This window comes from Schistosoma haematobium, chromosome 5 (genome assembly GCF_000699445.3).
Source record: "Schistosoma haematobium chromosome 5, whole genome shotgun sequence".
NCBI classification, from domain to species: Eukaryota; Metazoa; Platyhelminthes; class Trematoda; order Strigeidida; family Schistosomatidae; genus Schistosoma; species Schistosoma haematobium.
The window spans coordinates 13,107,422-13,125,442 of record NC_067200.1 but is presented as its reverse complement, the minus strand read 5'-3'; the positions used below and the strand labels follow the sequence as shown (position 1 = coordinate 13,125,442).

The following is an 18,021-nucleotide window of genomic DNA, read 5'->3' as shown; positions in this document are numbered from 1 at the left end:
TTGATGATGAGTTCGACTGATATTTTTTTTGTTAAAATTGCATGGATAGCCATTCTTTAGAAAAATAGTCATTAAATAAGTTTTTTATTTGTTCGCTCAGCAAGTGTACTGCAGTGCGTCTTCGCTCTCTTAAATAAAGTTTATACTCATCTGGTTTTGAATTCTTGAGTTGTTGTTACAGTAGTTGAGAATTTGATCTATCCGGGTTGGCTTCTAATATATTTGATTCTCCAGTTTTCCTGTGTTATTTCTGTTTATCAACACATCAATGAATGACAGTTTATTGTTCGAATCCTTTTCTATCGTGGATTTTATATTGTTGAAGACGTTGTTGATCAAGATGAACAATGAAAGGTCCTTAACTAAACCACTCAGTTCAGAGAATGAAACTTCGCTAAAAAGGTTGTTACTAGATCAGGCAGATGAAATTAGTAAAACAAATGTTTTATGGCAGATAAATAGATGACTAATGTTTAGTGGTTGTCAGTAAGGATCCTGAACCTAGATTTCATGTTATTCTTCTTGAGTGAATTAACGCACCCTTTAGGGTTTGACCCGTGTTATCTACCTTTAAAGTATCTTTCTAAATATAATACCATCATTTACATGCTAAATTCAATGGACAATCAACTATCAGTTCAAAACTATACGAGATTTCATGCTTTCTTTATCATATATAGATTTCTCGTTTACGTGTTACAACGTATATGATTACAAAAAAATGATTTATAATTTATAAGTCAAGTGTACAAGAAATATAAGTTTCCTTGAAACTGCTAGTGTCCCATATTGATGAATACCAAATAGCTGTGACTGACGTCTTGTAGGAATAAAGTATTTACATTTGATTGGTCAGTGAGCAGTGCGCAATGTAATGTTTAGTGTTGATTGGTTTCTATCAGTATGGGTGACATGGGCTACAGATACGTCATCTTGACGAACACTAATTAGCATCAAATACATGATGTGGATTTGTGGTCGTTAACCTCCAATCACCCAACATTTCAACATAATGATTTGGAATTACTTAAAACAATGCCCATAGTGAAATTTGGTCGATAAGGAGTAGGTAAACAAGGATATTATTTCCTTCCTAGTGATAAGCCGAGTATATACCTAATAGAAAGCGAAATCTAAAATAATCATACAAAGAACAACACATTAGGTTATAATCATACTTCAAGTTGACTTACCTCCTTGGCTCCAGTCACAATTAAATCAATCCATTCATCAGGGACGGGTGGTGGATCAGATAAATGAGCTAATAACCACTCTAATTGAATACTATTTAACGAAATTAAACTTATACAATGTTGATAGAATTCATCTAAATTGGTACGATTAGCCATTATCAATTGACATGCCTGAAAGATTAGGGAAAAATTACTCAATGAATAGACATTATCAAATTTAGTTGAACACTGTCCAGATAACTTATTGGTAATGTCTACCAATGTGATACTGAAAGTTAATGTCATAAATTTAAATAATCTTATTTAAATGAAGCCATACTGAATATTCCGAACAAAACAATAGGCTGTTTACTGTAATTAGAGATCAATAGGTACCTATTCATGTTATCGCTAACTGATTAAATAAATTCACATGTAACTGCTAAATCATTTGCATTAGTAGATTAGAAAGACGGTCCTATGTTGCAGATTCACATTTAACCAAATATACCGTTATAAGTATGCTAACTTTATAATAATTTTGATTTTAAAATATGATGGTTCATAAGCATTTGACTAGGACCAAATGAAATAAAATGAATTCATGGGATTCTGCTCAATTCTTTGTTCTTGTTCTCTTCAAAAACGAAACAATCTAACTTACTCATAAAACATAAGCCTTTCTATTAAGCTTGGAGCTACAATTTCTCTCCGTGAAAACTCGAGATATGGTCCTTTTACGTAAACTAAAGTAAGTGCTGTAGGGTTCGAACTGCATATTTAAGGGATAGAAGTTAAACACCCTCTAAACCCGCAAGAAATATGTGTACAACTTAGCTAGTAAAATCATTATCTTCGAGTGATCCCTACTTAGGTCTTGAGATAAAATAAGTTAGAAAATTTTATCAGTGTAGGATTCACAGTACGCATGAATGCTTTACTTCTAGACCATCGAGTCGAGATTCGACTGTGTACAAGGTTAATTTCAATCAGTTCATCATAGTGCATGATTATTTTCTATTGCTTTCGATGAGTAACTTCCTCACGCTCAACACTGTTTATCCAGTTCTAGGAAATTCTGAATTGATTTTCTGGAACATTAATGCACAGATAGGTAAACCAGAAATAATTCTTCCAAGAAATTTCTCTGAGTCCTACAATTACTCACTGGACTTAATAATAGAAAGGAAAATCTAAGCTGAAAACAAATTTTTTTCCAAGATACAAATTATGTAATTATCTTTCATAAAACAAGATGTGTCCTCCGATACAACACCACATGGACCAATCGAATCACACTTGACCGAGAGGCTTTGGAAACCTTTACATATCTGGGCAGCGTCATTGATGAACACGGTGGATCTGATGCAGATGTGAAGGCGCGTATCGGAAAACCAAGAGCAGCATATATACACTGAAGAACATCTGTAACTAAAACAATTGGCAGCTGACACCAAAGTCACAATTTTCAATAAAAATGTCAAGACAGTTCTACTGTATGGGGCGGAAACTTAGAGAACTACTAGAACCATCAGCCAGAAGATACGAGTGTTTATTAACAGTTGTCTACGCAAAATACTTCGGATCCGTTGGCCGGACACTATTAGCAACAACCTATTATGGGAGAGCATCAACTAGATCCCAGCGGAGGAAGAAATCAGGAAGAAGCACTGGAAGTGGAAAGACAAACATTGAGGAAAGCATTCAACTGAGTCACAAGGCAAGCCCTCACATGGAATCTTCAAGACCAAAGGAGAAGAAAAGGACCAAAGAACACATTACGTCGAGAAATGGAGGCAGATATAAGAAGAGTGAACAACAATTGGATAGAACTAGAAAAGAAGGCCCAGAATAGAGTGGGTTGGAGAATGCTGGTCGGCGGCGTATGCTCCTTTGGGAGTAACAGGAGTAAGGAAGTAAGATATTCAAGTTATCAGTGTTTGACATCAAAAGTCCAGTTTCAAATTTGACTTTGAAAGCGTAAATATAAACGTGCAATGAAAATTTCATATCTCTAAAAAATCTACCTGTGTACATCTTTGAAGACGACATTCAACTGCCAGTTCTAATCCTTGTCTATGAGCCCATCGTTTAACACGATCCAGTCGTCTATTCAGACGTGATGCTCCAAGTCTTGTAAGCCATAAATTACCGTCATTTAAAACATTTCTGGGTTTAGCTTCTGTATCGATTAGAACTGTATTAAATATATATGCACCAATTAAATGAAATAATTGTGAGTACAACTGGAAAGTTAAAGCAGGATTGACACGTGATTTTCTTAGTTGTTGCATTAAATAAGTAAAATTCCGCAGAATAATTTGCATACTTATCGGTTCTTTGTGTTTATTCCATGTTTCTGATGGGTCGATTGGTTTGTCATCTAGAAGTACATCGTCCTAATATAAAATGGGGAAGTAATTAGGAAATTAAACAGGCATAATATTTCATTTAATTTACATACTACTTACGAGTAGGCAAAACGTATATATTCAAAAGAATGAGGCAGTAAGTTTTCATTCAATGGTAATTATGTGATTGATACTAATTGTTGTATTCCATATCATTAATTTGTTGTAGTAAGGGATTTCAAACAAAAAACATGTGTCATTATAGGCCCTGCTTAACATTTATGCTGGTCCAATCCTTGTATTTTGCTAGAATCTGAGCTCCGAAATCTCTTTGTGTCTTCTTTTTATTTGTTCTTTACCTAATTTTTTCTATTACTTCGCTGTCCTAATCTGGTATGATAAAATTAACCGATGCATGTCTCTACGTTGCATATAACTAACCGATTGACTGATGAAAGGTTACATTAATTTAACAAAAGACGTTTTCATATAATTGGCCCAGTATACTAATGTAAATAGTAATTTGTTTAAAAGGGAACATCCTTCCAAATACGTTGATTATTATTGTTAATAATTTTTATAACTGAGAAAACCATTAATCATGAAACGAAATTCTGTAACTTACCTTTTGGATGACCGAATAAACTTTTGTCAATCAAATAAGATCATTTATGACTAACATAAATTAAAATAAACTTAATTAGTATAAGACCATGAATCAGTTGAAGCTAGACCACCATGAAAAACCTGGAAGCACTGGGCGGTCGTTTCGTTCTATTGTGAGACTCCTCAGCTCGGGCGCGAAACCAGTAGGTCCTGGGTTCGAACCTCGCGGGCTGCGAGGTCGTGGATGCGCACTGCTGAGGAGTCTTACAATAGGACGAAACGACCGCCCAGTGCTTCCAGGTTTTTCATGGTGGTCTAGCTTCAACTGACTCATGATCTTAACCATTGAAATTATTATGATATCCACAAAACCCATCTGATATTAATTAGTATAACTATGAATTATTTTTCAACAATTTTAAGCTTAATTATTTCATGTTTCATAATCTTTCTAGTGTGTAGTTTGTGTTTGTTGACTTTTGAATTGTTTGAATAATGATACAAAGCAGTTATTTTGTCATAAAGCTTTTTATTAGAAGTACACTTTAAACTATTGAAATGATAAACTTAATGCTAATCAATGGATTCTACACAATGATATATAATAATACTGACTGATCTTTGAATATGTGGATCCATTTACTGATATTGAATCCTTTTTCCCTACTTTCAATGAACTGATATTCAAAGACAAAACAAATCATAAAACAGAATATTGTTTTTTCTTCTTTTTTTATAACTTCGTTTCAATTGATTGTATAATTAAACAATTACATCCATGTTAACTAAATTCATTTGATTGTTTCTTAGTGAAATATCATTTATTGATTAAGTGTGCTGGTAACTAAATAAAAATTAACATAATTCATTCATTGGAATTATATATGAAAAATATAAAAGATTTGAACTGAATTAGCCTACAATTTGTGTTTGTGTGTGTGTTTGCATGTGGGTAAGTGTATGAAAAATCTGTATAAGTAAGATTGATAATTAAGAAATTGAAATATTGAATAGAAAAGATTATATAGTAAAAGTTAAAATCCTGATTAAAATATACATATATCTATTTGATATTTCAACTCCTCCTGGAGTCCCTTCGGGGGCTACTGCCGGTCCCAAGCCCGGATAAAGGAGGAGGGGTGGGCATGGGGTTAGCGTCCCGATCCCGTAGAAAACTAACTCGCTAAGAAAACGCTAACTAGAAAAAATTATTCAAACCAAAAATTGATATTTCAACTCCGCCTGTAGCTCTTCTAGAGTTACTGCCGGTCTCAAGCCCGGGTAAAGGAGGAGTGTTGGGAATAGGGTTAGCGACCTCATCCCGTAGAAAACTAACTCGCTAAAAAAACGCTAACCAGAAAAAATAAGTATTTGATATTTTACTACAAAAAATTGACTTTGGTTAGACATTCTTTAAAATCTAGGAAATATTAGATAATACATTCATAACAGTATAGGATTTTGCATCGATGCAAATCTATGAATCTAACAAAGATAAAACTCAGGAGTTCAAGATCTAGTGATTAGCATGATACTTGTTGGTTGTTCAGCAGGAATCTGATGACATATATTTATTAAGTTTAGTTAATTTTTGATATTTTGAACAGATATTGAAACGGACCTCTAAGTCTCAACGTCTAATAGGTTACATAACTCGAAATCTTGACAACAATGAGTAACGTATTTTAATGTACAAAGTTTCTGCTCGATCTCTTCTAGAATATTGCACGCTTATTCTTAGCAGTGCGTGCACAAAGGATAAATTAAGGCTGGAATCAGTACAGAGACGATTTGCACTTCGTATTCTTGGGGCTGATTGTACCTTAACTTATAATTCTAGATGTAATAAACTTGGGCTAGACCCTTTATGGAAGAGGAGACTCAAACTAAATCTTATCTTTTTCTTCAAACTACTTCATAAACTGTCGTTTACATCCAATCACGTGATTCAATATGTAGAAACTTCTCATTATGACATCCGTAATTCCTTGGCACTAGTGAAACAAACTTCTAAATCATCTTTTTATATGAATTACTTCACCTATAAATTTTCTAGACTCTGGAATAACCTACCACAATCTATCCGTACGATAAAATCACTCTCATTATTTGTTCGCTGCATCGATGCATACTGCTCCCCTGAAAATGCATTGAATGTTCTAGCACCTATAAGTGCATCTCATTCCACAAGTGATATTATAGGAACTTTAAATGTTTAGCCATTTTTATTAGTGCATTCCCTAAGTAAAACCACCTACTTTCTGTCATTTTATGTTAACACCGTCCCCAGAAAGTTTAACTAATTTGAATAACATCAACAGTATATCACTGTCACATGACACATGCATTTTGGTAGACCTGATTGATATATTTTGGTAATTACTGCTTTGTTGTTCCGTGCTCTCTGTTTTCGTTTTAATTTCTCTAGTTGTAGATAATTATCATTATTTCGATTGGGTACACGAAGTGACCTTAATTACTCCGTTCATAAATCAACGGGCTGTCCATTTAAGAAATATTAAAAAATCCCCGGTTGATGCATTGGACTGCTGTAATACATGTCATAAATGTACTACCTAAACAATTACTGAACTAGTATACTAAAAACTATATTATATCACATGTTTATTCTGTACATCTAATGTTAATATTTACATCAAATTGATCATGGCTGTAAACTGGCGTGAATTCTGTTATTATTATTTTCAGAATATAAATTATTATTATATAAATCACTAATAGTCTTATCGTAGATGGGTAGGTTTCACATGAATACTAGATAGAATTCTTCATTTATAGGGATTGGGATTAAGACTAGTTATATAATATACAGAGATGGAAAGATAGACTGTCAAATTTGCAATCAATGTCTTCTTTTACTGCCAAGCTCATCTAAAACACTGAGCTGTTGGGTTCTATTTTATAAAAAGTATTCCCCAAAGAGGGATAAAGCAGTTGTTTTACGCTAATTGATTATCTAAGGATCTGTAATCGATGGAAATTCGTAAAAAGAAGTTCTGATTGAATTCTGTTGGTGTAACAATTATTTCACTTGGTTGATGCTAATTAGAATAAAGTTAGTAATTCATATAGTCAAAACTCTTATTACCATTTGATTCTAAAATCAAATATACCAATACTAATCTCACTGAAACACAACTAGTGATTGTTGTAAACGAATTAGCAATTCTTCTATAGAGGATTGTTTTCAAACTTGACAAATGAATCAAATGTTAATTGATAAATGATAATCAATCATTTAAGTTATTCCGAGTGATTACTACACATGTAATCGAATGGTTGATGCCGATGCCTTTAATGAACTGAGATCAGTGACATGAACACTGGACAAACGAATAAATGTTTATCTTAGTAAAATAAAATCTAACATAGAAAACTTACTTGTAAATCTAAATCTCCAGGATATGTTAAACATGATAACCATGGTTGAAGTATACTACACATAATTGAACGTAAATAATAAAAGCAATGATCTACAGTTTCAGCTAATAAATGTAATGCATCACGACAAATCATTGATTGTATTAATGATCCTGATTGATCATTTTGATGACGACTAGTTCTAGAACGATTTGAGCAAAGATCAATATCATTTTTGAAAAAATGCAATAATTCACTACTATTTCCAAGCCAATATGTTAATGGTTTAATAAGAAGTGAAGGATTTGAATTGGAATTACGATTGAAATTCGGTACAGACTATAGAAATAGAAAAAACAATATGAGATAGTTTGTCGATAAACAAACACAGACAGAATAGTATTGAAATTGAGATTGTACATTGTAAACAATAAACCTATGCTATTCAAGCAAGCATTGCTACAATGAGCGGATTGTAGACAAACCACTGAAGTGGAAAATTAAAGAGGTTGGTCACGTTTTTAACTGACAGTTTGGAAATTGAATACTGGATACATATGTATATATTTTAAGTTTCTCAATTACATTCGAGGAGAGTTGATAAGATTTAATCGTTGTTTGCAAAGCTTCTGTGTATGTTTTTTTGTCATGAATTGACATTATTTAATGTATTAGTAAATATTAGGCAATACTAGAAAGCTGTTTCATTTTAACCGCTAGAATCAATGTTAATATAAATGACAAAGCTCACTTAGTGGATTAAGATAATGAACAATAGTGCTTAATAACGGTTTTTTTTTAAAAACATTTTTCTCATGCCAAGAGTTAGATAGTTGCCACCAATGGAACTGAATGATTATCGAGCTAAAACAAAATTGATTAAGTTGTAATTGTATCAATCGAGACCAGTCTAATGATTCCAGTATCTGGGCTTTCATCAGGGGATTTATACGTCTTGGATTGAACTCTTGGTTGGGTCATGGGTGCCTAACATTGATCGTACTTATGCTAGGATGAAGCAATAGTTTAGTAATCTCTGGTTTTTAACAGTACTTCAACTGTCATTAATCTGTGATATATATACATACATGACTTGTTAAAAAATATTGTTTTAGAGAATCTAGTTGATAAATCTCATTCAAAATCATTCAACTAATCACAATAAAAATTAATGGTTCATTAAAATTTGACGGAATACTATCTTGGTTTAATGGGGATTGTTCTCATCTTTAATATTAAGAACTGATTCTGATTTAATACATTCATGAAGAGAATCTATTAATAAACTAACTGTATAAAGTTGTAGATATTAAAGTAAAAAGCAATTCATGATTTTGTGCTAAATACTAATGATGTAATTTCAATTTGTCATTTGAATTCATTTGAATATACTTGTGAAGTTAAAAATCAAGATGATCATTTATAATGGTGACCAAAAATCCAGTTTTATAGAAGTTGTCTTAATACACTTAATAATTGAGTTCATGAGTCAATTGAAGCTAAATCATCAATCAAAATGTGAGGGAACTAGGCGACCGTTACGTCTTGGTATGAGACTCCTTGGCACTGAGCATCCACAACCCTGCCGCGCGAGATCCTAACCTAGGACCTGTTGGTCTTGCGCGCGAACGCCTATTCTCTAGACCACTTAGCTATCCAACGGTGTTAGTGTCTAACTTCAATCAATCTATGAAAATGAGCCACCGTCCACCATTGTCTTCAGTCAGTTACTACCTCACAACAGATCCGGTCGAACTCCACTGCTTCTCACTAGAACTCTGGGACATACTTCTTGAACTCAGTCATCAGTGAGCAGATGATGATTGTTATCAGAAAGGGGTTTAGTGGATACTATAGTAATTTAATAGTTGACTAACTAGAATAAAATTATTTTGAAATGGAAATAAACACAGCTACAATAAAATCTGCAGTCAATTGATAAAGTTATTGAAGAAATTATATTAAATGACTTATCGAACTTAAATATATACATTCTTTATCTTTAAAGTAGATCTTGAGTCGCAGTATAATTCCTTGCTTTTTTTCGTAATTGATTGATCATTGAGTAGTGACTAGTGTGACGTATTCCAAATCCTTCATAGTGTTGGCTGAATTCTATTGATCAAGTTGAAATGTGGCAACTAGTCTAGGTGACTCGACATTGCATGCACTATGTTGAGATAAGATGGTGGTTGGACGTAATCAATAAAAAACCCTAGACCTAGGTTTTTTGCTACTTAGCACTTGTCAGATAGGTGTACCTGTAATCTTGAAGGAACTGATGATCCCTAGTGGATACAATCTTGTGTCATTCAGCTTCCCAGACAGAGACTTTATCACTGTTCCTTGGTTTTATTCGTTTTGCTTGGATTATTTTTATTATATTATGTCAAATTTTTTAAAAATACACCTGAATAACATTTTTGTTGTTGCGTCGATATAAAATATGACAAACCGATCCCTCTATCTAGTTATTTCAAATTCTATGTTGTCTACACCTGGGAATCTGACTATGATGTTGGTAATTTTACTTACGATTATATGAAAATTCAAATAGAACTAAAAGAAAATCATACCTATCAATAAAAATCGAATTTCACTGGTTGAAATCATGAGTCAATTGAAGCTAGACCATCATGGAAAACCTGGAAGCACTGTACGGCCGTTTCGTCCTAGTATGGGACTTCTAAGCAGTGCGCATTCACGACTCATGATTTCAACCCGTGAAATTTCTAAAATCTCCACAAAACTCCTTCTGATAAAAATCAAATTGATTAATTTGTTATAATTTACACAGTTAAAGCAACATACTTCATAGATTCTATTAGCCATATAATTTGTTAAATGCGATATACAATGTTCTCGTTCAGTTAATTGACATTGACTTGTTGTATTCAATTTCTTTATAAAAGATCTATATGTTAAATACAAGGCGTAAGCAAGTGATAAATAGAATGAACGACTTTTCACAGGATCTTCATGTGATAATTTCTGCGTGTTATTCAAATCCGATTGTGTACAGATTAGAATACGATCAATTAAATTAATATATTGATCCATTAAAGTATCTGATGGTAATTCATTTGTATGTTCTAATTCAATGGATAATGGTAATTGATCCGATTTAGATAATGATGATGATGTCACTGTTGTATTGGGTAATTTATGAGATGGCATTTTACTTCCATCAATATTAAAACCATTAATTTCTTGGTTTTTTGTTGATAAATTCAAATTTGATGAAGAAGTCTATTGATGTTAAAAGAAAAATTAAACATATAAGAAATATTTCATGACTGAATGTTTAATGTATAATTGTAGTTGATTAAAAGTGTTATAATGAATAAATCATTATACATATTGGGAGATATCTCCAATTGATCATCTATCTGATTTAGTTATGGACATAATTTGATTTCATTTAAATTGGATATCAAGAGGAGAATCTTCCAAGAGAAGAAGGCGATAAACTAAACGAATACTTAAATGTCATATGTTAAGAAGACCAGACATGATCATATGCCTCAGGGCTATCGGTAGGTGAGAAGGGCAAACGGTGCATACTATTTGATTAAGCCATGGTCACTGACTAGCAATATAGATATATACACATCAATTGTGTACAGTTTTATTCAGATCAAGTATTTAAAGCTTTCTAATTATTCAAATGTTTAAGAAGCGTTTAATCAAACTGATGGATTTCAACGGGTCGAGTAACAACTACATATAAATCCAAACTACCAATTAAATTATGCTTTCTGTCATTAATTTTTATTAGGAAATAGTTAAAATTGAACATGAAAAAAACTATTCATAACTGAAAGTTCCCATTTTATGAGATACATCTGTAAACAATTGGTTTATTTCTAACCATTAGAGAGATCTCAGATTGTGACAGTTTAATAAATATCTAACTGATAAGACAAAAGAAGCTCTACCTCCTCTCCTACCCTACCCCCCCCTTATCCAACTAACAATACTATCCAAAAATTGTAAATTTACAACTACAAACACTTGGATCCATGTTTTATTGATCAGAAAAAATTATCATTAAAATGAATCAAGTAAATCTTTATTGTTATCAGAATGAGTTTTGTGGAGATTTTTGGAAATTTCACTGGTTGAAATCATGAGTCAATTGAAGCTAGACCACCATGGAAAACCTGGAAGCACCGGATGGCCGTCCCGTCCCAGTGTGGGACTTCTCAGCGGTGCGCACCCACGGCCCCGACCCCGCGAGATTCGAACCCAGGGCCTACCAGTTCTGCGCCATGCGCTTAACCAACTAGACCACTGAGCCGGTCGGCATCCAACGGTCTTAATGTCTAACTTTAACCAATCCACGAAGTTGCGCCACTGTAAACCATTGTCTTCAGTGAGTTCCTATCTCACAACAGACCTGGTTGGACTCTACTGGTAACGACTTTTCACTAGAACTCCAGGAGTGTCTCCTCAAGTCAGTCACTGGTGAGCAGGTGATTATTATTATCAGAATGGGTTTTGTGGAGATTTTAGAAATTTCCATGGTGGTCTAGCTTCAATTGACTCATGATTTCAATCAGTAAATCTTTATTATCAAAAAATAAATGATAAGAACTATTTGATTTTGATTGGTCGGTTCAAGGTCAGTTGATATAATACCCAATACAAAAGAAACTAAGAGGCGGTATAATATTTAATTGTTCTTATTAATTTCATTATTGTTATTTACCTAAGCAAATGTTTATATAAGTTTCATTGTGTATCAGTCTGAGGTAATGATTTTCTTTATTTTTTGATAAGATATTTAGGATAGAATTGAATATAACTGTATACTAATTATGTTAAAAGTATTCATATTTGGTAAATAAATAAGCTCAGGCAGTTAGTCTAGTCCGTCAGTTACAACATAGGACCAAGGACCAAGGATCGGTTCTAGTTGCCATACCTCATTAGCACAGCAAGAAGAACACCGGATTCATAGAAGTAGTTAATTCAGTGGCGGTGATATATAAAAGAAAGATTGTATATAAGGATATAGTACAGGGAGAAAGAATTAGTCGTTAGAAAGAAAGATATGAAGCGAGTTGAATTTTTCTTTTATAATGACTAATATTCAGAAATAGTAACAATGATAAGATTAACTTTACAGTGAATAAGGTGAACTAATGATATCGAAAATTGATGATACGAATATTTCAGATTATTATGAATCAATTGAAGTGATAAATTAAAGAAAAACTTATTAACTGGTTGGTTTATTTTGTTAAAACATGTGAAGATATCTATAAAATGGTAAACGACTATATAACTTATCGAATAAAGCATTTCAATAACCTTCTAGCTTAATAACTTGTGACAGGTCTTGACTTTGTACCCAGACTTAATATCTCTGATTATGATGTTTGATGAAACTACCTTTAACATCACTCAGAGCATCGGCTTGCCCAAAATTGTGTGTATACTTCTAGTGACAATTGGGTTTTAGTTTGAAACCTAGGTTTATAGCCTTTCACCAATTGTCACCATCTATCAAGTATAGTGAACCACACTTTAGATTCACTTAGATTAGAAGTTGGAATTCTACTTGATCAATTGAATTTGATCAACTAAGATTACCAGTTGAGAGCGATTTTTATCATTGTACAATAGTCACCAAATATAAACATTAGCGCCATATAGTAATAAATTGATATAATAGGTAATCCACTGAAAAGTAGTGATCAATGTCATGTTAATCTAATCATTTAGAATTGGTCAAACTCTATCGATCAACGTGGCCTCTATTCTTGGTGATTCGGTATCAAGTGTCTTATATTGAGATGTTAAGTGGTTGGATGTAAGGAACAGGTAATCTTATTTGACCTAGGTTCCTCCATGATTTCAAATTTTCATCCCGTTTGCCACTCATGAAGAAGGTAGACCTGCAATTTTGAAAGGATTGATACTCTCAGTAGGATTTCGACCCGCGGTAGGCAACTTCACAGTCATTAGCAGAAGGGTTTTATCGACCAGGTATTTGGGAGGCGACGAGTTGGAACAAAGCCGATTAGCAAGCGATGTCGTTCCCAGGCTTTAAAACAGATATATATATATATATATATATATATATATATATATATATAATCATGAATCGATTTTTAAAATTATCTACCTTGAGAATAAGGCTGACGTTTTCAGTAATTTTTTCAATACTCAATCAGTGTGTTGTACATTCAGTTTTCTTCCAAGTGATTTATTTGTGGATTAGTGCACATTAAAATGTAAATCTTTATTTGAAAATTTCATTTCAACTAACTGGAGTAGGTCTTAATTGTCTACTGTGAACATTCACCGTAACCCGAAATATTAGATGAAAAACACAAATATAGTAGAAGCTAGGAGGTTAATGAGAATTACTCTAATAGACAGCAGTCACTTATTGAATCGACCGAAAAATGACTGAATTTTCTGGATATGAAATACTGAGTCAACACTAAAGATGTTGTTGATAACCTTATCTAGGAGCAGATTTATCTATTTATTTTATCGTGAGTATGACAATTAGTTTTAATGTATTAAGAAAACATTATGTATACATTATTTAACTAGGGTCAGTTCGTGATGCAAACTATGAAATTCATTCATCTCTATAAATCCCTTATACTTATAATAGTCTTGTGCTAACTAAAAACCCGTTTTGTGAGGTAATTCCCAGGATCCTAATGAAAGACTATACCGCTTGTGATGCAGCTACCCATGAATGTCATTGGAAGATAATTGTGACATAATGATTGAAGTTAGAAACATAAATTGACTCGGTGGTTTAAAGATTAGGCACTTGTAGCTTGATTTGAAGGTTCTACGCTTGATGCGCAGAATGCAAGCAGTATGAAATTCTTAATTGTATTGGTTATTTATCAAGCCTCTATTGTGGGGAGTTGTAGGAATTGTTTAATTTTGAAGTTTTCCGTTATGGACAGACTTCGGTTAGAGAACTATTGACTCCTACTAGAGTTGTGGATGGATGCTGTAGAACAGTCTCATACTAGGGCGAAAAAGTGGTTCAGTAATTTGTTTGATTGTCAATAGCTGTTTAAATAAATTCGCTCCGTAATGTAAACTATAGAAGAATATCTTTAAGTTATGTTTGAGAATTACTATAGGCCATCTCTGAGGAAAACAAGGTCTACCTATTAATGAAGGTTTTGTGATTAACAAAGAAAGTAGCTAACGATTTATGGACAAGTGAAAACAATGATGAGACAGTGTCAAAGGATGACATACAGGAACTTAGTAATTAGAGAACTGGTCAACCAGCTAGTTATAAGCTACTCAATAAGTTCAGCATTTTTCAAAAATATATCGAGATTCAAAGTGAATATAATGATCCGATAAGCCTTCTGTTTGAATAGTAGTTACGGAGTTTCTAGGAGCTTTCTATAGTCATACAACAACTTTGCGCTTCAACTGAAATAACAGAGAAATAGTGCGAAGTGTGAATAAGAGCTTTACTTCAACGTTAACTATATGCAGAGAATTGAGCGTGTTTACAGAGTTTTACATGACTCTGATACTTCAGAAACTTCTAGTGAGTAATAGATGAATAGATTGGAGTGTGAATGACATACGAGATCGATTCTTTTTATCCAACTCTATGTTACATGTATCCATATTTTAAGAAGGATTGTAAATGCTTAGTTGTATAATATGGTAAACATGTATTTGCATAATAAGTTATTGAGTCAATATTTTTAAATATAACTCAATTCTATTTGTAAATATCTGACTGTTAATCTAACTGTATATAAATCATATGAAAAATGGTGTATTCATAAATCATTTTAATTTATTTTGGAAGTGAAATAAATCCTTATCGGCAAACTTTCGTTCAGGACTTCACACCTTTTCTCTTGTGTTCAAGTTGGTGTGTAGATTTAGTCTGCGCTGATTAGAAGAGGCTTAAAGATCAAATCGAGCATTTACTTAGCAGACTTATCATTAAATTAAGAAGAGACAACTATCCGTTATGCCCTGATTGTCAGTCCTATCCTCATAATCTAAATTGATAAAAACCTTTGCAAAAAACATAAGAGGCTTTTTGTATCCACCGTAAAACATCATATTTACGTTTGCATATATATATATACATGGATAGATAGATATACAGAAAAGGTAACTAACTTTCAATGTCTGTGTTTTTGACAATGTACCTCCAGTGAATTGCGAATCCTTCTTCAATTTCATAACATCATCATTTTGATTTTTTTCATTCATTAAATCAATTTGTTTTTCTGCTAACCGATTCGATAACGATAATGATGATGGTAATCTTGTTATTGTTTGTTGTATCTTATTTGCATTCTCTGTTTTAATTTGCATTTTGTTATTAGCATTTGTAAGTGAATTCAATGATTTAGTTTGCATTGGTTGAATATACTTTAAGTATAATGTTTTACCTAATTGTAGAATAGCATTATTTGATACAAGTATTGGACCAGTTACACGTGTACCATTTACACGAACCAATGCTGGTCCAGGTGGTTTTGTAAAACCATCCAATGATGGTGTAAGTAGTAATGAGTAATTGGCAAAATTTTCTAAATCTGGCGTGGAAACAGATTTGGGTAATTTCCATTTCTGTGTAGTATTTGATGTATTATTATTGGTATTATCATTAGTATTGACAGTTGAATTTGTCGTAGTAATTTGATTGGTTGTTAGGACAACACAAAATGTACAATGAACTGGTCGAATATCAGGATGTTCAGTCTGATTATTTTGTCAGTTTGTTAATTTATTTGGTTTGGAATAAACAATAGTGTAAAGGTAAGTTAATATATTACTTAATTTGTTCAAATAAAGTAATATATAAAAAGTAAATAAGAAATATAATCACGTTCTTTTTGAAGTCATTTAATCAGTTATATGCAACAAAGAGTCTAACAAAAAGTGTGCATTAGCCTAATTTGCAATCCTATATTAACATGAGGTGGATTTAACAAAATGGCTAACAAACAAGTGAAAATAATCATAGTAAGAATGAAAGTGAGAAAGACTAACCATTGTGAATACGGTTCAAATGTGTCACCGAGCTTCACAGTCAGAAAGACCTTCTGTGGGACTGACATGTATTTACAATCGACCGATCACTGAGTAGTATCTCAGGTACTTCTCTAGTGCTGATTAAATTTTCTTGATCGGGACTAAAGAACTACTTGACACCCACGATGTTGATCACCATTCAGGGATCTGTCAGCTGTAAACACCTATCGTCAAACTTCTGCAGTATGTCTTTTACTTTCACAGTCCAGATTTCCCATCCATAGAGCCATATTAAATGGATTACCACCCACTACTATTACGCTGGTAGAAGAACGTCTCATTTACGCCACAAATGACACTATTTTTAGTGTCTCATTGTAAATTTGTCACATTATTTGGATAGCTATTTAATGTTGTCTTTTAATGATGACTGATAGTTTTATTGATAATCCCATTGCTATTATTGATTGTTATATCCGAGCGAAGATTAAATCCCGAGTAACTTCTGAGACATATTAATTGACTAATATTATCTATACATTGTAATGGTATAATCATTCAATAACTAGATTATGTATATTTATATTTCTCTTATTATAAGCTTCATTTTGATCTATAATTTATTATTGTACGATTTACTGTTCTTCAGTTTATTGACTACTGCCTATCACCTTCACAGTCACTTTTTGGCTTTATTGTGTACAAATGTCATTTCCTAGTTTATGGTGCGTTGCGGTCTGTTTGATATATAAACCCAGTACGTCTGAAATTAATGATTTGATTCGATTCTCATAGTGGAAGCTGGTATTGATGTTCTGGACTCATGTGGACGGGCTAGGCGGACATAGAACCAATAAGGACGCTAGGTTGCCCATACTGGTCGAACGTCATTGGTTTGGCACAGTGCTAAGATTGTATAATTCGTATTTTGATTGGTGGATAAATCACGTGATAAAAAGCCGGACATAAAGTCACGACATTGATAGAAATGGAATACTTTCTTAGGGTATTATTCACTTTTCTGATAATATACCATTGTTTCAAGAGAGCTCGACCATTTCTCGTATGAAAGTGACATTACTGATGAAAATCGATGATATCACAAGTAAAAACGATAGTTCCTGATTGTACATACTGTACATAAATAAACTAATTTTATACACCGGATTTTCTCGTAACTAACAGAAGAGGACGACTTGAGACATTTTAAAAACATCCTTGGGAATGCTTTAAATCGTTACTAGTTTTTGCGCATAATCTGAATCACTATGAGATATTTCTTACAAATGAGCTTTCATACTATGCTATATTCACTGTATAGTTGTACTACAGATGTGTTTATGGATTACAAGAATCTTAATAAATAAATATAGGCAAATTTTGTTTAAATCATGACAAGCTACACGCTATTCATCATGTCTTTTTAAATTTCGCACAAACATTAAAAAACCATTGCCTTAAATTTGATTGTACAATATGGCTTTAACTGTCCATTAGACAAGATAAGT

General features: G+C 32.8%; 1 protein-coding gene across 1 annotated transcript in view; it reads right to left on the bottom strand.

Annotated features, from left to right (window-relative positions):
- The window catches only part of MLLT4 (myeloid lymphoid or mixed-lineage leukemia (trithorax, )), a 98,326-nt gene that overhangs the window by 42,610 nt on the left and 37,695 nt on the right, over window positions 1–18,021 (bottom strand). The window contains exons 7-11 of the mRNA XM_012939086.2: window positions 15,653–16,240; window positions 10,322–10,759; window positions 7,532–7,849; window positions 3,200–3,571; window positions 1,194–1,364 (exon numbers count right to left, since the gene is read on the bottom strand). Coding sequence (XP_012794540.2) covers window positions 1,194–1,364; window positions 3,200–3,571; window positions 7,532–7,849; window positions 10,322–10,759; window positions 15,653–16,240 — 1,887 coding nt within the window. The remainder of the gene's footprint in view (window positions 1–1,193; window positions 1,365–3,199; window positions 3,572–7,531; window positions 7,850–10,321; window positions 10,760–15,652; window positions 16,241–18,021) is intronic.